The sequence below is a fragment of the Planococcus citri genome, chromosome 1 (genome assembly GCF_950023065.1).
Source record: "Planococcus citri chromosome 1, ihPlaCitr1.1, whole genome shotgun sequence".
Classification (NCBI taxonomy): Eukaryota; Metazoa; Arthropoda; class Insecta; order Hemiptera; family Pseudococcidae; genus Planococcus; species Planococcus citri.
The window spans coordinates 75228043-75252873 of record NC_088677.1 but is presented as its reverse complement, the minus strand read 5'-3'; the positions used below and the strand labels follow the sequence as shown (position 1 = coordinate 75252873).

At 34.2% G+C, this 24831-nt stretch overlaps 1 protein-coding gene across 1 annotated transcript in view; it reads right to left on the bottom strand.

Annotated features, from left to right (window-relative positions):
* Duox (dual oxidase) overlaps positions 1–24831 on the bottom strand; it is a 79655-nt gene that overhangs the window by 1091 nt on the left and 53733 nt on the right. The window contains exons 3-19 of the mRNA XM_065346201.1: positions 12948–13109; positions 8252–8439; positions 7964–8168; positions 7684–7850; positions 7317–7553; positions 4339–4530; positions 4000–4250; positions 3718–3919; positions 3294–3620; positions 3059–3220; positions 2701–2970; positions 1619–1822; positions 1382–1527; positions 1123–1286; positions 663–1037; positions 371–588; positions 3–299 (exon numbers count right to left, since the gene is read on the bottom strand). Coding sequence (XP_065202273.1) covers positions 3–299; positions 371–588; positions 663–1037; positions 1123–1286; positions 1382–1527; positions 1619–1822; positions 2701–2970; positions 3059–3220; positions 3294–3620; positions 3718–3919; positions 4000–4250; positions 4339–4530; positions 7317–7553; positions 7684–7850; positions 7964–8168; positions 8252–8439; positions 12948–13109 — 3767 coding nt within the window. The remainder of the gene's footprint in view (positions 1–2; positions 300–370; positions 589–662; positions 1038–1122; positions 1287–1381; positions 1528–1618; positions 1823–2700; positions 2971–3058; positions 3221–3293; positions 3621–3717; positions 3920–3999; positions 4251–4338; positions 4531–7316; positions 7554–7683; positions 7851–7963; positions 8169–8251; positions 8440–12947; positions 13110–24831) is intronic.

Sequence of the window (24831 nt, the reverse complement as noted above, 5' to 3'; positions counted from 1 at the left end):
ACCTTGGCTTGTTCTTCCTGCGCGATGAAATTGACAGGATCGAAATAATTACGTAATTTCCAAGTCCACGGTCCTTGAGCTTTAATATGGCACGATAGGAAATTCTCGTGAGGTGCCGACGTCAATGTAAAAGAATGAAATTCATTTTGACGAAAGGCTGTACAAGCCAAACGAACCCATTGACCGGATAAGTATTTGAAATTCGGCGGTCGATAGAATTTTACTCTTATCACATCCGAAGGTAACAATTCGGTTTCTAGGATATCCAAAGCCATATACTTTGTTCTTAAACTAACAACCTGTCGAAAAGCAACTCAGTTAGAAAACATATTCCGGCAAATGAGCTCATCTTACCGCAAATACTACTTACCTGATCTAGTAAGAATACGATTCCAGGTCCGATGAAATAGAACCAGAATCTAGGTGCACCTGTGATCCTGGCTAAACCATGGATCAACATTAATGCATAGAGTACTACGTAAAATCCGTGAGTCATCCAGAAAAATCTGTACGCTTTTTTTCTTATTATAGGATGAGCGAATACGAATATTATCACCATTACGACGAACAGCAATACACCGGTGATACCTACATGGTAACAGAATCCAAATTATAAAACCCAAAAATCGAATTCTCAAGTCCTAATCAGTTGAAGGGCTTACCAGTGATCGTTTGGAATAACCAAAACGTTATACCAGGTTTACAATCCGATGGGAAATGTATTTCGGAAGTTAAACAATGCAGATGCTCTAAAGGCTGGCACGATAAATGATAAAAATTGACTAAGTGGCCGATGGTGTGGACTAAAGAGAAAAATAACGCCGTACAAGCGACCAGTTTGTGGAACTGTATATGCGAATCTAATGGAATATATTGCTGAATGGAGAATTCTTTCAGCTTAGTTAATAAATTACGCGACATCGTTATCAGCAGAAGACAATAACAAAACGATAGAGATGCCGCAGAACCTCGAGTTATGGCTATTCCTACGCCCATTATGTGACGTAAATCTGTGTGCTCGGCTAGGAATGAGTAATCTGCGAACATCGATTGGTAAAAATGAATTACATATTGAGTGTTTATTTTCAAATGAGACGAAAGAAACATCAAAGGAATACTCACGAATGAAACGTTCTACGAATAATGCTACGGTTATTACGTAGAATAAAAATAAATAGAAAATGTTTTGTCGGTTTTCTTCTAAATATGTAATAACGCAGTCTATTCTACGAGGTAACCAGCCTTTATCTTCTTCACCCATTGGTTCGACGTGGAAACTAGTCATTCTGTAGAATGAAATAAATATTTGAGCATAGATAAGTAATGGAGATGGATTTGAGAATATAATGACATGACATGAGACTGTGAATGGTTATCGTACCTTGCGACATTCGTAGATGTATCTAAGAAGTTCTGTTTGGCTCCTTTACAATCTAACCCAATGGCTACGAAGTCTCGTTTATATTCTTTCATCATCAACTTGAAATCGCTGTACGTCAGGAAATCCTTGTTTTCCAATCCAGCATCCTACCAAACAAATGAGTACCGAACGTTAAGATATACAGCTTCCAGTTCGAGTACATTTGTTTTAGAATAAATTATTGTAAGTGTAATGTACCTGGAACATTCCGTCGATCAATTCGGTAACGTGAGCATCTGAAAGACTGGTAGTTCTGGCGATTTCGACTAATGATCGCAGCATTTCGGATAATTCTCCTTTATCTATTACTCCATTACGATCGTTATCGCACATATCGAAAATTATTCGCAGTTTGTCTTCGGTTTTGCCACGAGAGAATAATACAACGGTGTCCAGAAATTCCTAGGAAATAGTTTACAGTCATTAGTAATAAGAATAATATCGTTTGATTGAAAGAATTTAATCAATTTATCATTCTGATATTTCTGATTCGAGTGAGTACAGCGATTGCATTTGCTGCCTTATATAGACTTCGAACACAGGCGTGCAATTATGTTTGCAGATATGTGAATTGACAGGGGCAAATTTATTAGAAAGAATGGGAAAATCGTGTTATTATTATGTTCGAATACCTATTTTTAAAACAATAACGATCAATTATGTAATTTCAAATTTGACTCCGTCAGATTTTGACTCTGGAGTACGAGTATCAAATTCAAAGGCACTCCAGTTCCAGTCTAATTTTTACAGAATTGCAAATTGAAAAAAAATAATAAAGTAGGAACAAACACTTTTTTTTTAGTTGTTTAAAAATTTGAAATTCTTATGCTTAAAAATTCTTTTTCAATTTCAACGAATAAAAATTGTTTTTTTTAACCTATAATTATGTATTAAACATTTTGGAGCTTTATCCCTTCGAAAATTTTCATTAAGAAAAAAAATAAAAATTGAAACCCTTCTTTTGAAAAATAAAAAAATAAAAAATAAAAATAATATTGCAAGAAATAGTATTTTTTGGAGGAAAAAATTGAAAATTGAAATTAAATAAGGAAATAAAAATTTTTCTAATATAGGATATTAAATTTCTAAAAAGTTATTTTCAATAAAGATACTCATTGTCAAAAAAATTGAGTGACGATCAACGCAAATTCTTTTTACGATAATCAACTACCCAACGATCGCTTTATCACGAACATGCCCACAGGGATTTTTTCGAAAAGAATTCATTTCAACTACCTACACGACTATTCCATTACTTTAGGAATTTTAGAAAGACTTACTTGAAACGATATCTTTCCATCTCCATCCTTATCAACGATATTGAACATCATACGAACAAACACATCGTGTGGTTTCATACCCAAAGCGCTGGCAAATTCTGCCCTTGATAGGGATGTTCGCATGACGACTTCTCCAGCTTCGTCGTCCGAACGACGTTCTCCAGGTTTCAGACCAAAAGTTAAAGCGTAAGCTTCTCTGAAAAAGTGTTCGAGACGTTTCTGTCGTCTTTCTCTAGTTTCCGCCTTTGCTAAAAGTAGTTCGCGAGGCGCCTAGAAAAATTAATCGAGGTTTTATTTTCCATGTCTTTTCTCTAACAGTGAAATACATGAATAAAATCACCTATAAGTAATGACTTACTTGAATTATAATTAAATGCTTCTTATGCGAATTAAGGAACGCTTCGATTTTATTAATAAATTTACGTCGTTCGGTCACCGAATCGAATTCTAAAACTAGATCGTGATCTTTTGGAACGTGTATCAGCACCAATGGTCTCTTCTTTTTACCACGATTCATATTCTACGAGAAAAAAAATCAAAAAATGAAATAATGTATTTGTTACTATTAAAGTCAAAACTCAACTTTCGCATACTTGAGATTCTTCTACGGTGATCGTTTCGTAATTAGAGAAGTCGACCGATCTGAGCTTTTCACCTTTTCGATCAACTGTATGCAATATAGCTCCAGGACTAAGTTTGACTTTAACGTAACGTTTATGATTCGCGTGTAACCATTCACGAACGCTCATTTTATCAACCACTCCGCTGACTTTTGTACCGCTTTTGAGCTCTTCTTGTTTCATTCTAAACTGCCTTTTTCTTTCTTCTTGTACTTTGACAACGCAGTATCCGGCTCCGGCGCATACTAATGGCACAACGCCCAAAAATATACAGGCGTAAAGATAGACTAGTTCACTTCCCTGAAATCAAACCGTCGATGAATTAAATCGATTGGTCATATCGTCGCGCGTCGACCAAGATTTCCATAGAGAAAAGAGTGCGCCGAGTGGAAATTACCTCGAAGTAATCGTATCCGGTCAAATATTTACAAGGTTCCATGCTGGTGGCATTTAATTGCATAGGCTGAGGACAAGGATCTCCTTCGGTCCAGAAAAATACTTCTTTTTGAATGGAATCTGGCGATGTGTCGGAACTGTTGACTATTATATCCCACATTGTGATCGTTCTTATGTCATCTATTTCTTCTTTGGTGAATACTCTGCAATTAGAATAAACATTATGATTTAGGTGAGAACGTACAGAAGTTATAGTTGATCAACAGAAGGATCGTTGACCTACCCATTTTCATCATTCTCGAACCAGAATCTATCAGCATCTCGAAGTCTTGTGAATTGATCCATCATTATGGTAGTGAATAGTTCTCCTGGACCGTCCTTCGATTCGAGCATTCCTCCGATATATAAATCGATATTATTAACGTTACCGTAAGCTTCGTTTAATTTGATGGCCAATTGGGGATGTTTTTCGAACAACCCCGGGTTTATGTCTTCCATTTTTTTAATTCGAGGTAAATGGAAGTACGATCGAATCTACAAACAAAAGTAGTCGCATATTAAAGATAGGTAAATACCTACTGAAAATTATTGTGTTTTTATTTAAAAATCTATACTCGCTTACAGTGTTGTAATCGGCGACACCGTTGTCGCGACCTCTCATTACATTTAATGCAGCGAGATCTCTTCTGGAAAATTCATTAGGACCGAATAATTTATCACGAACGTCCGAACATAGGATTGCGTCTTCTCTTTCGGCCAATTGAGAAGCCATTCCTAACATCATTTCTTCAACAGTGTTATCTGATATTACATCCTGAATAAAATTAAAAATTTAATATCATTAAGTAACAATTAATGGAAAGTTGTCTATGTCTAATTAATCTAAAAAATATAGTACAATGGGTAGGTTAAAAATATAACCTCTGCAGAAATCGAAGAATTCCATTTACAAAAATCATTGAAAATATTTAACTGATTGTAGAAAATCTTTAAAAACATGGAAGTTCTTCTCGACAAAAAAGTTACACCAAGATGTGTAACAAAATCACGACTTTTGGCAGTATAAGTACATTTTTTTTAAATGTTGGGAGATCAGAGAATCGAAATTAATTCTTTAAGCCAGAATTTTTTAGGGAAAAAGTTTTGCTATTTTCGAGAACAACTCACAATCAGGAAAAAAAAAATTCTGAAAGAATAATTATGAAGAAAAAAGAAATACAAAGTACAAAATTTGACTGAAAAAAAATGGAGAAAAAATTGAACTGCATCGGAAAAAAAGTGTAGCTATTTGTTACAGAACATTTTTAACCATTTTAACCAAAAATTCTACGTTTTGATAATCTCGACGAAAATGGCTTTTGATGTGGTAATTTTGACAAACCCTGGCTTTTAAAACAATTTTTGCAAGAAACAGAATTTCAAACCTTCTAATTGTGAGGCTATTTTTTTTCAACGCAGCTTTTTTAGAAATAAAAGCAAAAATCAAGATTTTAAAAATATTTTCACATTATAGCAAAAAAGCAAGACTTTTGTTGGCAATTCTGGCAAAAAATACTTTTTTCTGACAATCTTGGCTAAAAATTGGCCTCTTTTTTTGAAAATCTTGACAAAAACAGACTACAGAGCTTTTGAAGCAATTTCGACAAAAAACAGAACTTTTGAGGAAATTGTGACAAAAAATGGGACTCCACAATTTTGATCAAAAAACAGGGTTTTAGAGGCATTTTTACAAGAAAATCAGTTTTTTTTTGGCTTTTAAGAGACGACAAAAATTAAGGACTTTTCGAATGTTTTGACTTTGGCAACAAATGCAAGACTTTCAGGGAAATTTTGGTAAAACAAAGTCCTGCTAATCCTGCTTTTATCGAAATGTTTAGATTTTTTTTCAATCAGCTCAGAGTAGATTTTAAAATTTCGCAATTTATTTTCCTTTTTTCATGGAATTTAAAAAAAAAGTTCATTGTTGTTCTCACCTGACTAATGAATAAAATTTTATGTAGAAATAGTTTTTAGCAGATGGAAAAATACAAAAATTTTCAGAAACACATTTGTTCCTTTTTTCTGATTCAAATTATTTTTAATAAACAAACATGGCCTCCCCCTTTTTTCTTTTGTTGAAAGAATGCTTAAAAATAAGTAGGTAATATAATTGAAATGCCAAAACTAGATATTTTTGAATTTTGACACCTCCCTTTTTCGAATAATCTTGGAATGCCCAAAGACTTTGAAGAAGCAAAAATTGACGCTTAAAATGTCGAACCCCCTCCCCCTCCCCCTAATAAAGAAGTCGTAAAGTGTAGAAAATTTTCTCATTGGAAGCTCTGATTTTTCATTTTTAAATTTTGTTTTTTGTAAGACATTATTTTGGTAAAAACAGGACTTTTTGGCAATAAACAAGACTTCTTCATAATTTTTAATGGAAAGTGAGACTTTTTTTGCAATTTATTAGTTTTAAAAAACAAGATTTTTTGACAATTTTGGCAGAATTATGGGACTTTGGAAGTTTCATTGCAAAAAGTCAGGACTTTTATTTTCAGCAATTATGATAAAAGTTAGAATATTCTGGATGTTTTGTCTTTGGTAAAAAAAACATGACTTTTTGGATAATTTTGGCAATAAAGAGGACTTTTTTTTTGGTAATTTTGGAAAAAAAAGTATGTAGTACGCAGGTACCTATTTGCTGGAAATTTTTCCGAAAGGGTATAACTTTTTTCCTAGTCTTACAATTGAGGAGGTGGATAGCAAAACGCAATAACACCAAAATTACGAAAATTGAGTTTGATATCTATCCTTATGTAAAATTCAACGGGGAATCCATTCCCGGTGTCAGATTTTGTCCATCAGTTGAATATCATAGCGCAATCGAGGAAAACAAGTCTGATTTTAGAGCTAAATGCATTGAAAAATGAGATTTTGTTTGCAAAACGCAATAACTCCACTACTTTTTATACATTTCAGTTGCGCAGATGTGGTAACACTGTTTTTTTTCATCGGGTGGGTACTGAAAATCGTTGGGTAGGAGTTACTTAAAAAAATGGTGCTTTCGTTGCCACTCTCTGAATGCCATATCACACACAGGAATTGTTTGAATTTCACATTCCATTTTTTTAATTGTTTTTTATCGAAAATTCTCGATTAAACATCAATTTTTTGAAATAAAAAATACGTTTTTTTGCAGAAAAACACCAAAAAAAAAAATTTTGCGTTCAAAACGCAATAACTTTTTTTTCTTTTCCTCACTGTGCTTACCCAGGTGACCGAAATTTTGAAATTGAGTGGAAATTTTATTTGTGGCACCTTCCCCTTTCATTTGACACCAATTTCGGAACTCGACCCCCCACCCTTCCCCTCCTGACAATTTTTCCTAATTTCCCAAAAAAACCAAAAATGGAGTTATTGCGTTTTGCTATCCACCTCCTCAATTATGCAAAAAAAAAAAGGGGAGCTGACTTTCTAGTAAATTTGGGCAAAAATTAAGATTTAATTGGGGGGGGGGGGGGTATCGTACCTACATCTCCAATTTCGAGGATTCATGGATATTATTTTATTTTTTCAAAATAAAACCGAGAGCTAGTGCACTTTGCTGATTTTTATACTTACGCTAGAATCCCACCAATGGGAGCACAGCCTTAAAGCGGGACTTCCGCTGGGAGTCTTTCTAAAATTACATTGCCCGTCTCTTCTATAAATACCGGGAGGAATAAGCGTATGCCCGAAACGAAAAGCAGCAGTTTGAAAGACGTGACTTATTCCAGGATGTACGTCTACTTTATAGCCACTGTAATCTGGAAGGTTCTCTCCCAGAAATGCTGGAATATATTCGTAAGCTATAATATTCTGTAATCAAAGAATAAAAAAATAATTTAAAAATTAAAATTCATATTTTTTGTACATTTTTTCAACGAATTAATCTGAAGCCCATTGATTCAATGGTATCAATTGTTGAAAAATAAGATTATAAATTCACCTGTAAAGTAGCTATAACAAATCGTCTAGCTTTTTGGAACACTTCTTCGTCGGGCCAATCTGGATGCTTTTCTTGGACCCGTTTGGCGACTACGTTATGCCATCGAAACCATAAAATTCCGAAAGCTAATAAAGCCGGATTTTGGTTACTACGAGGATCTCCGAGAACTGCAATTGAAAAAAATCACCCACGACTTTGGATATGATTATCGTTCGATAACGATCGAATAGGTATAGAGGTACCTATACCCTTGAATAATATAATCTTTTACATCACTTACGAAATAATCTTTCCGGACTTAAGGTTCTTAAAGCGTGCGGCACTGGATTATTAAATAAAGGAACTCTCATTGTATTTCTTATTGGCAGTTTTCCAGTCTTATCTGTTAATAAGGTACCGTTGACGAAGGATCTCATAGCGTTCACCCATGCTTCGCTTGTACTATAGATGAAACTACCGTCTATCCAACTGGTAACTCTGTTTATCTGTCGAGAATCGTATCACAATGTAATGCCTGCTAATTGGGTTTGAATTTGAAATTCAATTTATTGGTAGGAAATTGAGTTACTTGTTGACGAGGATTATTGGGACTTTGGCCAGTCTTACGATCGTATCCGGCCCGATGGAATGGTATCGATTTGCCACCTTCGCAGTCCGGATCGTACATTTCGTCACATTTCTCTATCTCTATGTTGTGTACTTCGATAGGACATCCTTTTTCGCTTCCCATGACGATTTCCGAACTGACTACTTGTCCTGTGACAGAATACAGAAAAATTGATTGTTTATTTTTTCAAAAAAGTGCTCGAAAAATGTCCTGCTGAAAGTCCCTGTTTTTCCATTTTGAAATTTTTTAGACAACCTGAATTACCTATGTACTTTGGCAAATATCTTTCTTTCATATGTACTCGTAGATACAAAACACTTGAAATACATACAAAACGTTTTATCTAATTGAATAATATTATTAATGGGTAGGTAAATGGTTTTAGAATAAAAAATTAGCCAATCTTGTTGACAGATTACGATATCCTCAGACTTGTCTACGTTACCTACTCGTGCTAGTGAAACCATGCATAATGCACAAGTATGTACCTATCATAATACTCGTATACCTTAATATGTACCCGGGCAATAGGTAATAGATATATCAGCGTATTTTTTAATTGATGGCTCGTTATTGGATGCAATTTACGAGTACTTACGAGTCTCTAAATAGCATAAAATTTGGCATACATGCGAACGCATGATTACCATCGACTAGTACCTTTCTTTCTTACTGCGAAGACTATAGAATACGATAGTTATATGCGAATTGTGAACCTTATAGAGTTAGTTAAACGCGCTAATGAGCGTGACACGTATATACTTATGGGATGGCAAAGTTGACTGGCCATTCACACCGACACCGACACAGCCACCGTCAGAGACGGCGAATCGGCGGACGTCGAGCGAATATATTGCATGAACTCGTCGATTGTTGGCTCACCAGGCGATCATCTATCACGTTAAATGAGATGAATTGCCGAATATCGCCAGGGTCAGGTGTTTGGCTGTTGGGTTAGTTAAAAAAGAGCAGTGTGCAAATGAAGAGGAGATTTGCATTCGAAGATGATATCTGGATTACATTATTTGTATGTCTAATTGTCTATGTATTATGTAGTACATTGTAGGCATCATACTTAATTACATTTTTTTTGGGGGGGATTTTATGGACTATTTTTCATGAAAAAAAGGGCCAAGAAAATACCTTTCAAGTGAGGAGATTTTTTCTTGCAGAGAAGTCATTTAAAATAACTTGAAGAACTCTGAGAGATTGAATTTAAAAAAAATTAATTTGCTTGATTTTTTTTGATTTTTTCAACTTTGGAGGTCTCTATGTAGGTGGCCAACATTGTTGGGGGGGGGGGACTGAGGGAAGGTTCTTTATGAAATAAGAATTATCTAGAAGTACATAAATACTGCTCAGAGATGAAAAGTTTTCAAATAATTTGTACTTAATACGGACATAGATTTTTCATTTTTTTTTCAATGTTTTTCAACTTTGGTGGTTTTATACCAAGAGACCAACATAATTTAGACGACCAAGGGAGGGTTTTTCTTGAAAACGTGGTTATTTAAAACTACTCTGGCTAGAAATAAAACATTTTCAAAAAATTTGTACGGATGTTATATCAATTTTTCATTTTTTTTCAACTTTGAAGAGCTTTATACAGGGTGTCCAACAAGTAGTCAGCGAAATTTCAGATTTGGATGCAACCGGGTACTAGGTACTAGAAAAAAAATGAAGGTGCAAATGGCGTTTTTCGAAACTAACGTTCAAAATTCATTTTTGACTTTGAGAGTAGGCAGAAAGATCAAAAACCGAATAAAATCACATATGTATTATGATTTTTTGTCCAACTTGCAAATTGAAGGGACTATTAATGAATTCTAATTTCAAAAATAACAATGAAAAAAATAATTGCGGAAATGAATAGTACGTTTAAAAATGAACAAATTTTGTCATGATCAATTTTTTTCCAACTCTGAAATTTAAAAAGATTTGAGAGTTTGAATGTTGGTAAAATGCGAAAATGTTCACTAAATAGTCAATTTTAAACTTCCAAATAGGCACTTCAAAAATTATAGAGATGAAAAAAAATTGATAATAACAAAATTCGCTCATTTTTAAACGTCTATGTACGATGCGATTATTTTTTTCATTGCTATTTTTAAAAATTAAAATTCATCCATAGCCCCTTCAGTTTGCAAGTTAGGCAAAAAAACATAATATGGGATTTTGTTTAGTTTTGGATGTTCTACCCACTTCCAAGGTCAAACATGAATTTTGACTGTTGGTTTCGAAGAACAAAATTTGCTCCTTCAAATTTGAGGGTAGGCAACACCTCTTTTTTAGTGGTACAATACCTGATAGTATCCAAATCTGAAGTTTCACTGACCTCTCACCAGTGGGGTAGCCAGGATTTTCTCAAGGAGGGGGCAAAACCAGATTTTTAGGCATGAAAAATTGAAATTAGGGTTAATTTTCTGTAAATCTATCGCGATGTGTGGTGATTTCATGAAAATGAAGGCAAAATTACTGCTCGAGCGAAGCGAGAGCGAAATTTTTTAGAAAAAATGGGTCCGAACAACGAAAAAACGTCCATTTTAGCATGTTTTTTTTTCAAATTTTCGCTCGCAAGGGGGGGGGGGCATGGCCCCCTTCGCCTCCCCTTGGCTACGCCACTGCCCCTCACTGGACGTCCTGTAGAACTCGTATAATTTGGGAGACCAGGGGTAGGTTTTTCCTTGAAAATGAGCTCATTTAGAAAAATTCTGCCCATTGAAAAATTTTCGAAAAATTTCTACGAATATATTTTTTTCATCTTTTTTTGTTGTTCGCAAATTTTGGGTGCTTCATATACTTAAGAGAGCCAGCAACATTGGAGGGGGGGGGGGGCGAATCCAACAAAGTATTTTTCTTGAAAAAGGGATAGATGTAAAACAATTCAAACGTAGAAATGAGATATTTTCAAATAATTTCCCCCATTTTTGGAAATTTCCAAAAGAAAAATTTTCTTTCTGCTAAAATTATCAAAAATTCTCGCTTGTTCAAAAATGACAAAAATCCTCGCATTTTCAAAAATTTACACAAATTTCTGCGTTATATAAAAATGGCTAAGAATTGTCGAGCTGAAAATTCCAAGAATAAGTTCCACTTTTTTCAAATAATTGTCATTCTTGTTTTTTTTTTGCAGAAAATTAACAAAAACTTCCCTTTTCTAGCAAAGTTTCCAAAAAAATTCACTTTTTTTCACATTTTGATAAGTCTCCCTTGTTTAAAAAAATTGTCCGAAAGTTCATGCAGCTTAGCTACTGGAAATTGCGGAAAATCCTTTCCTTTTGCTATAAACTTGTCAACATTTTGCTTTTTGTTAAAAAACGTCGCTGTATGAAAGCGACAAAAAATTTTCTTTTCAGCAAAACAGCTAAAAATTGTCGTCTTCTTGCAAAAAATTCCAAAAAGTCTTACTCAATTCTGTCTTTTTCAAAAATTTACAAAAAATTTTGAGTTTTAGCAAAACAGCAACCTACATACCGGTATGTAATTTTTTAGAAAAAATTCTAGAAAGTCTAATTTTTCCAAAACCTGTCCAAGACTCGCGTTTTTGACAAAAATTGACAGGAACCCTTGCATTTACAGTGAAATTGCTGGAAAATCTCAAGTCTACCTATTCCAAAAATTCCAAAAAAAGCCCCTCTTTAAAAAAATTTCCAGTCATGCTTTTTGTCAAAAATTGTCAAAAGTTCTCGTTTTCACAAAAATGATGAAAATTTTTGCTGTTTAGCAAAATCGTTGAGAACGGTCGCTTCTTTACGTATACGTAACCTCAATTTTTATTTAGAACTACCCAAAAGTCTCATTTTTTGGCAGAAATCGATATGTCTACCCATAGCAAAAAATCTTGCTTTTTGCTAAAAATTGTTAAAAATTCTCCTCTTTTCAATAATTTAGGACCAAAACGCCCAAAAATTGCTTTTTATTTGCAACAAATCATTAATTTTTTCCAAAAATTTTTCAAGTTTTACTTTTTGTTGAAAATTGGCAAAAATTATTTCCTTTTGTTACTTGAAATTCTCAACCTCGTTTTTTTGCCAAAAATTTGTTTATTTACCAGAAATTGCGAACATTTTTACTTCTTTGCCAACAATTTCCGAAAAGTTTACCTTTTTTCATCAAATAATTGCGAAATAGTCGACCTTTTTCTAAAAATTAAACACCAAGAGTGTTCTGTTTTTTTTTGGTCATTTTTCTCTGCATTTAGAAATTTTTTTTTCATGTTCTGTCACTTTTTTGGGTTCTTCTGGTTTACTGCTTCAAGTTTTTTTGGTTATTAAGTTACCTATTTTTTTTGTTTGTTTGAGAAAGTCGAGTATGAGCTCTGATTTGAGCATCTAAAAATGGAAAATTTTGCACATTGAAAAATTTTTAAAAAATTTCTAAGGCATCAATTTTTCATTTTTTAAAAATTTTCCCTAATTTTGGGCGCTCTATACTAGAGAGCCAGCATCATTGGGAGCCCTACAAAGGTTTTTTTTTGAAAAATGGGTTATATAGCGAGCCAATATGGTTTGAACGGCCGAAAGGAAATCATGTATAGGAAAATTTTAACGCTAAGGACCAAAATTGAGAATAAGGACAAATTCAATATAAAAATGACCACTTAATGATACCCATGAGTCGCTGATAACGAGATTTTAAACCAGAAGGAATAACTTACCGAAAAACGCCAATAAAGCGGTACGATTCTTGATCGACGACAGTCCATCTTCCCCTTTCATAAATAACGTACTAAGGGTTCTGGGGCTGGGCCGATTCATACCGGTCATCATGTAAACTCCATCGGTATACGAAGGCTGCGTCTTCCTAGTCATATGACTATCTGTAAAAACACAAGAACATGCCTTTTAGTACACACATTGTTTTGTTATTGATGGCTTGACCGTGCAGATTACATTTTTTTCCCTCTTGGTCAATCTGTAACTACATCTGTATAGTACATAGGTCTACCATTCAGACGTCGTCGCGATATATCTACCTATCGCGTTAATCGCAACCTTCGCCGCGACGTCCATCCATTCGCGATATACACTCGTATCTTTTAACGTTAAAATCGTATTAATAATCTCGGTACAGTATAATATGTGGAACAAATAAACGCACGCTTAAATAAACACGCCGACGCATTCTATTCTATATTGTACAAGTCCACCGGTGTTGCACGTTTTTTTTTTTCATCTCTTATAACAATATCTCATAGCTATGTAGATATGTATTTATATGCGATAGATTCATTAATCATTACGACTTTCGATGATTAGAAAATTGAACCTGAACCTTACGCGAACAAAACTTATTAAAAACTTGGCGTATTTATTTAGCATTTGATCGACGTACGATCTGATAAATTACTCGATCATGTAAAGTAAAGTACCCAGGTATCCTCGAATCGAATGCGAGGTACCTCTACCTACCCTATCTGATAGGTACTGAACACGTTATTTTGGTTGTTAGAGAGCTCTATGCAGTTGTAAAATTGTAGGTGTAGGTGGAGATTCTCATCTGTGAAGTGTAATGTGAAATAGAATTAGGAAGTCTGCAATACGCGGAAATCTACATAATAAAATTTCCACCTGTTGCGTCAAAATGATGTTTAATATTCAAGTGCAAATCATCCTCTCATGCATTATGAAGGAACCGCATTTTACCTACCTATTGGGTTCGTGTTATATTATAGTTGGTATATAATATTTTGACCGAGTTCTCAATTAGGTATTCGATTCGATCACGAATATCTACCAATGAAGCTTTGTATAACTGACGATAGATAAATTTACTCGAGCACGAGCTAATAATAAATCACGATGAGCAAATTTTTAGTTTAAATTAACAGAAAATTGAGGATCTACATCTAAAGGTAGGTACAGTATAGCAAAAAATTTCCATCTCAAATTTTGTACAAAAAAAAAATGGTGCATCCGTATCGTCTGACGTGAGAAAAAATAACGAGACCAGATTCGCCTTTGAAAATAATTTTCTTCAAATTGTTAAATAATTACGACTTCGTCACGACTTGGCCAAGTAACTAGGTACCACAAACACACACGAGCTGTATGATTAATCGCTATAGTCTTTACGTTTTAGTGAACAGATTAAATTGTCAAATCGAGCGAGAAATTCGAAAAATTTTGTAATTTTCCATCGTACTCGTATTTTTAACAAGCAACTTGTAAGCTACATTTTACATATTATATTGTTGCAGAAAATCGTGATCCTAATATAGCTCCCAAATCATAGTATCCTGGGCCCGGCAGTAATAATTGAATAAGTAGTAGGTATCGCTTTACAGGTAGGTATCCGTTGTTCTAGCGAGTAATTAGAAAATTACAAGGATGGCGAACCGCAAAATACCACCTATATTAGGGGTTACCTACGTTGCATCGATTATATTTGTTATAAGAAAACAATTAAAAGTTCCTCGTTTTATTTTGAGAAAAAAAATTACATAAAATAAGCAAATCATTGCCAATAATTATGAAGATGGTGTCGTCGCAATTTTGGCTAGTTTTATTTACTTGCGTTTTGTGTTGGGATTTTTCTCGGTGAAGAATTTTGTTTATTTACAGTAACAATAAACATCTAGGTAGGTACTTGAATGTACCAACTCTCTTTAGATCTCATCTTATTTATGACTTTATTTTTTTTTTTCAATTCTTTTCGGCATAGTAATCGAATCTTGAAAAATTCTTTCGATGAGAAGATCGTGCGATGGATTAGAAAGACAAGAATGATGTACTGGTTTCAATTCGGTAAAATCTAGGAAGATTAAATTGAAAACATGATATCGCATGAAAGTGAAATTTACCCAAATAGTCCGGCATATGACAGTAAGAATAATTGCACCAACCCCCCTCCCTCACCGCTAATCCTCTGGAACGACTTTTTTCTCGAAAGAGACATCCTAAGGAACATTTTAAAGCCAACTTGCCAAAAAAGGGGCCTTATTAACAAAATGGCGGCTATTTTGATTGACAGGCCAGCCGAAATCGCAGATTTTGATTTCCAACGTAGGACTCGCACAACATTTTTTGAACTGGGCAACGCTAGATCGACAGAGCATGCAAACATTTATCACCAGTCAAAATTTAAAGAGCCGAAGTGTATTTTTCGATTTTTGTTGTATTATTAAAAATCAAATTATAGACCAAAAATGAGAAAAAAAATCAAAATTTTACCAAATTAACCTAGAAAGCTGAAATTTGAGATATACTCTATTTTTGACCTGCCAAATCGATTTGAAACGGTTTCAACCCGTTTTGAGCTGTTCTGGAGCCTCCAGTAGATTTTTGAAACTTGAAATTTCCACAAAGTTTCATCAAATGAAGTTAAAAAGCCAAAATTCACTCTCTAAAGTTAATTGATCCGATTCGGGCAGATTTTGTGACATTTTTTGAAAAACTGTAGTTTCTAGAAATCTGCTGGAAGCTTCGAAATGACTTGAAAACCACCAGTAGTCGACTTTATAATGTGTTTAGGTTGGAGTGCAGCTTGAATTTCGAATTTCCAACTTCATTTGATGAAGTTATGTGGAAATTTCAAGTTTCAAAAATCTGCTGGAGACTCCAGGAAATTTCAAAAAGTCGCTTGAGGCTTCAAAATGACTCAAAATCACCAGCAGTCGACTTGATAACGTGTTTAAATTGAAGTGCAGCGTGAATTTCAAATTTCCATCTTCAAGGCTATGTACCGCCTATAGGTAGGTACAAGATTTCAAGTTTCAAAAATCTGCTGGAGGCTCCAATACCACCCAAAACCGTTTGAAACCGTTTCCAATCTATTTGTCAAGTCGGAAATACAGTTCATCCCAAATTTCAGCTTTTCAGGTCAATTTGGTAAAATTTCAATTTTTCCCCATTTTTGACCTATATTTGATTTTCCAAAATTCACAGGTCATTTTTTTGGCCCAGACAGTTATCGACTCGAGCACTTCTAAAATATTGTAATAAAATGTCCCAAATACGAATCCGTTGGTAGTTAATCCACAATGACTATTTTTTGAGCTCCAGGGGTTCCCAAGGTTGTGAATAAATTTTAAAACTAGACAGCTAAGCAAAGCTTAGCTGCAAAGTGTGCGTAGCTAGCTGTCTTTTCTACAGCTATAACCGCGATTACATATCTAGGTAGTGCATAAGTGACTCAACCATGTCACAGTGATGAGAAATAATAATATTTTCGAAACTCTGATTGCTTCAAAATAATAATTGTTTTTCAGTGTTTTCATATCTTCCAAATTACAATATTTCAGAATAATTTCTAGGCTTGCATTGCTTCTAAATTAAGAAATTTCTAGTTTACAAATTTTTAAATTAATTTCCCAAATTCCCTATTGCTACAATTTCATGAAGTTTTCAATAAATTTTCAGAATTTTGCATTGCTGCTGAGTTAGGAAACTTCCAATCAATTTTTAGAATTCACATTGCCTCTAAATGACCAAATTTTGAATAATTTTTCAGAATTCTTATTGTCTTCAAATTACAAAATTTCAAATTCAATTTTCAAGTTCACTAAATGAACTTGAAAATTGAACAATAGATACAAATTTTGTATTGTCCATAAATTGCAAAACGTATACTTAAGTTAATTTTTGGAATTCACATTGGCTCTAATTTTTCAGAATTCTCATTATCTTAATAAATATTACAATTTACATACAATAACTCATATCATTTTCAAGTTCACATTATCTACAACTTGTCTTCAAATTTATAAAATTTCAAACCAATTTTCAGAATTTTCCTTTGATTTTAAATTGTTAAATCTAATAAAATATGTTCAGGATTCGCATTGCCTCTAAATTACACGAAAAAATATGAGTAATTTTTACAGAAAATTTTAACTACAGTAAAAGCTCGTTATAACGCTTTCGGATATAACGCTGATTTCGTTATAACGCGGATTTCTTCCGGTCTCTTGACATCCCCATTTAAAGCAATGTAAAATTAATCGCGATATAACGCTCATGAGTGATTATAAATCGCGTTTTAACGCTCTAAAATTCAGGAAAATTCACATTTTTTTCATAATTTTAACAACAAAAACCCAATTTTTTGCGAAAAAAAGCTTACTCATGTGTAAAAAGTTATCACTTTCTGAAAATTTTGGCCGCAACAACAGTTTTTTTTTGCAATTTTTGTAGTTTTGCTTTTTAAAAAAGCAAAAATAAACGTTTATGGCAAAATGTTGCCAAAAAATCATTTATCTATATTATTACAGTAGACTTAAAAATCAAATTAATATTTCAGATTTTTTTATTTCCAACTGGAACAGTTGTTAAAATTCAAAATAAAGTTCACGTTTTCACTTTCTTTATAACACTTTTTTCGCTTTAAACGAGAATTCGCGGTATAACGCTAATCAGCGTTAAAACGAGACTTTTGGTTATAACGCGCTTCGTCTTATAACACTCTTTTTCTCCAGTCCCTTGAAGAGCGTTATAACGAGCTTTTACTGTACGTACATATTTAGCACAATAACTGGATCCCATTCAAAAATACATACATAATATAAGTATGATAAAATTTGTTTTAAAACTCAATATTTCCAACTGTTCAGTTACAATAATAATTTTTACTGTATCTTATAGTACAAATTAGGTATCACTTTAATAAATTTTGCTATACCAATAGTAAAAATCATTTTGTTTTAATAATTTTTACCAAAGCGTGATACTTAATAAAAATTACATAAACCAAGTTGTGTAAAAATTACTCATTTTAAGGTAATTTTTATATCATAAAAAAGTAAAAATTACTCATCTTGAGGTAAATTTTAAATTTTACTATACTTATGGCACTATAGGTGGTAAAAAGTATTGGAATAAATGAAATTAAAATTCATTTAGCAAAATAATATCATCATATTTCATAACTTAATTTTTATAAATTAAAATGAGAGGGTTACAGGGTTCAAAATCCGTTTTTTTTGCACCATCATCATGTACTTACTCCGCAGCATTTACCTATCCAATATTTCCTACAAAAAATCCGCCACCTACCTACTTACCTCACGGGGATTCGAACCTGGGTCCCTAAATTTCCTATTCCTACCTACATGCCCTAACCACTAAGCCACGAATTCACTACGAGGGTTAGGGCATTAAAATAATATATTTGTTTGGTAAACGCCCCACCAAACCACTCCCACTTGGAATTTACAGCTAACAGACCGGGGGTGTAACAGGGTACAATGAAACACAGCTGGTGATGGAATAGACTGGGGGTATAGCAGGGTACAATGAGCGGCAGGTGTTTTGCAAGTCCCCTTTACCATTTTTTAGGAATTTATGCATTAAAATAATGAACTAAAATTGCAATTACTCAGCAATTACCCATCCGAATTGAATGAAAATAAATCTATACCCTCCGCCTTAATGATTCTCAAATGGTGTCCAATAGGTACAAAAAACGGTTGGATAGCTTAAGAGAACATTCATTGCAATTGAAATTTCAATTTCTCAAAGCGAAACCAATAGTGTGCTACGCACACTAAAAAGGATTTTAGGAACCACTGAGTATTATTTTCAAAAACTTTTGCAACGTAAAATATCTGTTTGAATTCGATAAGCGTTATGCGATGCGATTTTCCCATTTTGACCCTTGTGAGCAGCAGTGGGGGGGGGGGGTCACTTTTTAGAAAATTTCGAAATCTTTGAATTTATATCCCTTTGAACCTCCCTCAAAAGCTTTTTACAGTCTACTAGTATCTGAAACACCTCCATTCAACCAAATTTTGAGTTTAATACAATTTTGGGCTGGTAGGTACTCAAAAATCCAATTTTTCCATTTTTTGTAATTTCGATATTTTGAGAACCCCTGGAAAACTAGAAACCTGCGATTTACCCCAAACGTAACGTTTTGAGGTATATATTCAATTATCTGGATGAAAAAGTTTAATCAAGCTCTCTCTTATATTATTCGTTCGAACCCTTTTTAGAGCCCCCACTTTGGGCACCCCTAAAAAAGGCGTTTATGCATATTTTTTCAAATAAATTGAATAATTTACATTTGAAACACTCTAGCAAATGCTCGATAATTTTTCATATGATTTTTCCTGTAACTTTCATAATTGAGCTTTTTTTGGGTCAATTCAAATTCTAAGAGTTTAGGTTCTTCCTTGAAATCGTGAAAACATAAATTTGAACGTTTATTCGAAGAGTAAAATTTCAGAATTTGACCCAAAATACCTCAATTACGAAAGCTGCGGAAAAAATATGTCCATAACTAATTTTCTAAAAATAAAGAATTTCTTGTTACTTAATTTCAAATTTTTGACAAATGGAATGAGCAGAGAATTCAGGAATTTATGGAAAAACTGAGAGAAATATTCAACCAGGTGGTTTAATTGGACTAATTTTCGACCGACCGATGATTTCACAAAGGCCAATGTCACATTCGAAGAAAATTTAAATAAATTCCAATCCGCTCAATGGAATCGTAAATCTCATCTTATTGAGAAACTTGAACATGACAAGTAGTAATTACTTAAACTTTATTAGCACCACATCATAATGACCAATCTGATTAAAATTTTTCGGAAATGATTCACTAATCGACTTATAAGCATATCGCTTAGCACCCAATATGTATTGATCCAGCATCCCTTCGGGGTGGTACTTGCATTACGTTCGGACCATGATTGATAATCGATTTCGACGAACTCGTTGACTAATTCATTTCATTTGAACTTGTTCGATATGCTTTTAAGATTTGTTCAATGCTCGGAAATAAGACCTTCCAACCATCAATAATGAAGTGGTTCAAGGTTGACGTTGTTGTTGTTGTGTCGGTATGTTACAATACCAGGGATGTTGGAGATAGCATATGATATGCGCAATGCTTTTTATCACTCTGCATATCCGTCCATCACGAATTCTCCCTATGCACGTATGTACCTACACAACAATCTGCATACTGTACCTATCACCTATACCTGTGGATATGTTGATAGGCAACTCGAGGGATTAATATGAGTTTGGCTTTTCATTGCAGATACCTTTACCTGCCTACAATTATTTATGAAGTGTGAAATGTTCTGCGATGATTTTCGTATACAAAGAATTTCAGACAAGTTGATGACGCGAGTGAGTGAGAGGAGAGCAGAAGCGAGAGGTACCCATCAACCATATCGATCTGACATCCGACCAAACGAGTATTAATTTCGTACAGTGCGCCAATTCTTACACCACTATAATTCAACCTTTACACTTTTTAGTAATGTTATTACGAAGCTTGACCAATTTCATAAGTGTTACATATTAAATAATACACCGCGTCATAGACAGGCGAGTAACCTTCGCATTCAAGCTTCTTTAATCCTATGCCCCGAAGATAGATATTTTTCGAAACCGGTACCATTCTGCAGTATAGTTATATGTAGGTACCGCAGACAGTTATAACAAATAATTCGTATGTGACCGACGGGGCCCTCAGCGTTGTGGAAAAAATTATAAATCCACAGTACAGTGTACTCTACTCACCTATACAACATATGAAATGAAATGAAATGCAGTCAATCTTATTTGAAATTCTCTCCATCTACCTACACCTCTCTATCTATGATGGGAACCTGGGCTAGCCCGAGGTGCATTTCCATAACGCCCGTATTATTAATTAAACTGTCCGTAATGTCATTGCTGCGCGATCTGTCACAATGTGCTTTTTAGAAATGGATTAACCAATCAAGGATTTATTTTGGAAGGACTCCTTGTCGGTCGTTATACATATTTGCTGTTTCCGGTTGAGTTGACGTGCTAGGAACCAATGTTAATAATTAGGTTATCAAAATATCCATGTTTGTGGCTAATATAAATCAAATGCCTGAGGTAGTTTTATACATATTACCCTACGTTGTAGAATGCAAATTCGTAAATTATATAGTCAGCTCGCGAGTGCAAATTGTATTGCCAATATGGACATTGTAATTTGCATTTTATTAAGTGTATGGGTACCTATCGATCGATGCTGGTGACCGGTGGCTGGTGACCAGCTAACATGAAGTCACTGGCATTTCTCATGATTCCACTTCTGGATTCGGTTTATCTATAGTTCATTAATATGGATCTGTCAACTTGTGTATTGAGAATTGAGATATTGCTACTGCTGGTTCATTTATAGGAAGGCATATTGGACGTGTTTATCATTGAAAACTGTATCTCAGATGCATTAAAAAGCGATACTGAGTGTGTTATGCAAAAATACTTGGCTGTAAAGCGTGTCTCATAAGTCCAGACAAATGTCTTTGATTTTTCTTCAATAGGGACCTACTACTAATTCTATGAGTTGAATTCACCTTACACGCAACAGCAAATACGTCCAGAAAAAAATTGACTTTGCGCGTCACTGATAAGGCTCTGGAATTCCCTAAAATGGAAAATTTGCATCTGAGTGCAGTAAAAGTAAACCACCAAAGATACACAAAATTAGCTGATGTCCAATCTGGACTCAACAAACTGTTCCGGGTATATCAGAGATTTTTTTCTCAACGTAATCGCCATTGCCCGTCAGGTGAAGATATATCGTATGCTGACGAGATTATGCTGAAAGCAAAAATAAAGAACATAGGTCTGAAGATCAATGAAAAACGAATTTTAGATTCAGACATAAGCTATATGCGGATGATAAAGTGGTGTTGGTGGAATATGAGGCTAAGATGCAGCTCCGGATGATGATAAAATAAACCAAGCAGGAAAGAAAACTTGGAATGAAGATAAATGCCAAAAAGACAAAAGTGATGAAATTCTCATAAACAAACACTGAAAAGGTGAAAATCCATATTGACAATAAAGAAATTGAGAATGTCGCAGAATTCAGATATTTTCTGCAGAGCACTGATGAGATCATCAGTGACCTTGACCAAAGTATCGACATGATTTTACATGGGTCTAGATTTAAAAAATTAGAACATTGGTCGATGTTGACAAAGAAATTTCAGAAGTGTTAGAATGCCACATTTTCCCCAAAATTGTTCAAAAATCTCATTTTTTTTTTGCCAAAACTGGCAAAAAGTCTCAATTTCTTCAAAAATTGAAAATACAAGATCAAATTTTGTAGGCCAAAATTGCCAAAAAGTTATCATTTTTGTCCAACTTACCACAAAAAGTTCCATTTTTGCCAATGTCAAATTGCTGTTTATTTGTCAAATTTGTCTAAAAGTCTCATTTTTTGTCATAATTGTCAAAAAATCTAAATTTGCTAATATTGCTGAGAAATTCCTGCTTTTTTGCTGAAACATTCAAAAAGTACCTCTGATTCTAGCGTAATCTGTCTAAGAAGTCATTTTTTTCAAAATTCCCAAATAAAAATTCTGTCTTTTTTTGCCAAAAAAAGATCCTTGAATTTTGCCCAAACTGTAGAGAGGTCCAGTTTCAGTGGTGACGCCGGACAATTTGAACAGGTGTGCCAATTTTCAAAATTATAAAACCAAGTTGTAAAATCCCCTCCTTCTTTCCAAAATTCTCATTCTGATCCAACAACGTTTTAAAAATTGAAGTAAGAAAAATGACGTTGATGCATCAAAAAATGAACTTAAAATTATTCAAGAATAACTTTTGGTTTAACAAAAATTAGTTTTTGATAAGGAATTTCATAAATAATTTGTAAAAGTTAAGTAAAAGTACCTTTTTTTTTCTTTTTGGAAAATGCAGTGTCCAGTTTTTTCAACAAAATTATCAACACGTTTCTATTTTGCTAAGGTGATGCCAACAATACCAAAACTCGATCATCCAGTAACTTATGTACTTATTTGATTTTTTCCGAAACCGTTTGCATCATCTGTGTATAAGATGATAACATTTTAAAGAAAGATTATTTTTTGAGACAATTTTTTACCATACTTATTTAAACGTTCATAGAAACCTCTACGCCAAGGAAATACATCTGGAATGAATTTCCGCAATATCTACAAAAAAGTGCATCTGCCGGCCCTTTTCAATGTTTTTTGATTTTGTGTCATTGCTTAAAAGCTTTCCCAAATTGATCTAGGGGGCTGAAATTTGGTACGTAGATCCGTAAAATGCCTTAGATGTGCCTGACTGTCTTTTGGGGATTGTGACTTGTCAATCCCTCGAGAAAATCAGGCTTGAAAAGCATCGTTCCTTTTTTCAATAAACCCCAGACGACGTTATCCTCCAGCCTCGCGATTTGAAAAATTATGAAAATGTGTAGGATGACTGACAAGTCAGTTCTCACTAATTCATCCTCAGGGATGCTTTGTACATAAAAAATACCAATTTATTTTTCGAACGCGAGTCTTTGTGCCAGCTCTCTTCGCTTCTTAATTTTCACTGCATTTGGAGAGAGAGTTGAGGGAGCTGAAAATGTGGCGAAGGGGCGAAGAGAAACAAAGAACCTTGACCACCGGAACTGTTGTATTTATACCAATATTTTATACCTTATGAACAGTATACCTATAAAGAGGAAATTTTCCACGACTGTTTATAAAAATAAAAACTCTCGACCAATTACCGTGAGCTACCCGCAGAGCCTATTCGAGCGTTCGCAATCGCTGCAGATAAATATAGGCACGCATTGATTCGAGAAATACACAGAATTGGCCAAACACTATAAATATCTGCGACGACCGACGTGGACAGGTAGATTAATTAAAATGAAGATCCGGTTAAAGACTCGGTCTAGTTTTCAAACAAGAAATTTTTTCTGTTCTCTCGACGAATAAGAAAGAACCTATACCCTTTGGCAGAACACACAAACGCACGTATATTGACTGCTCTTTGGTTATTTTGCAAAAAAAAAAAAAAGTATACCTATACTACCTAGCTGGCTATATGCATTGGACGAGGAGAAGAAAAATCATGCGTTTCGAGAATTGATTTACCGTGTAACCGAAGCCGATCCGTCGAAAGATTACGATAACGCCTCTGTAAAGTATGCGGATGCACAGCTAACGATCGTCGATCGGATCTCGTTGATGACTCACGGATTCAGTACCACTAAAAGAACGTTCTTCCTAAAATGTACACGACGCCGTGTAATCATATTATCTCATTGATCGGATCTGTTATTCATAAAGCGATCTAACTTTGACCTAAACCTTTAAAAGTGAAAAAAATCCTCTATATTCGTCACTCATTGGTAATCGCGTTTATCCATTCAATATACGAAAAAGAAGGTCTCGCGATTGCGACACATTCTCCACGCTCGTCATAATTATGGAATGATTACGATGGCATGGCGCTGGCACAGTGTTGACCGTGGAGGTGGAGGTTCGTCAAACGTCATTTTTTCATCATTTTCATCAGAAACATTGTAGGTAGGTACCTACTTACTTACGTATGAAAAAAATTAACGTTTTCAAGGGTAAAATATTGAACGGTTTTCGCGAAATTAATCGTAATTCGGTAGCCTAGGTAGAATTACCTATCTTATGCGAAGTACCGACCGCAACTGATCGTTACAAAGATATACCTGAAAGGATGACCGACAACGTGTTTCTTGCTTTGTCGAAGTTGAAACCATAACCATAGATATTTTCGGACTGGTTATTAACGAGTCCGGTAGTGATAGAAAACGAGAGTTTTTTTTTCTTC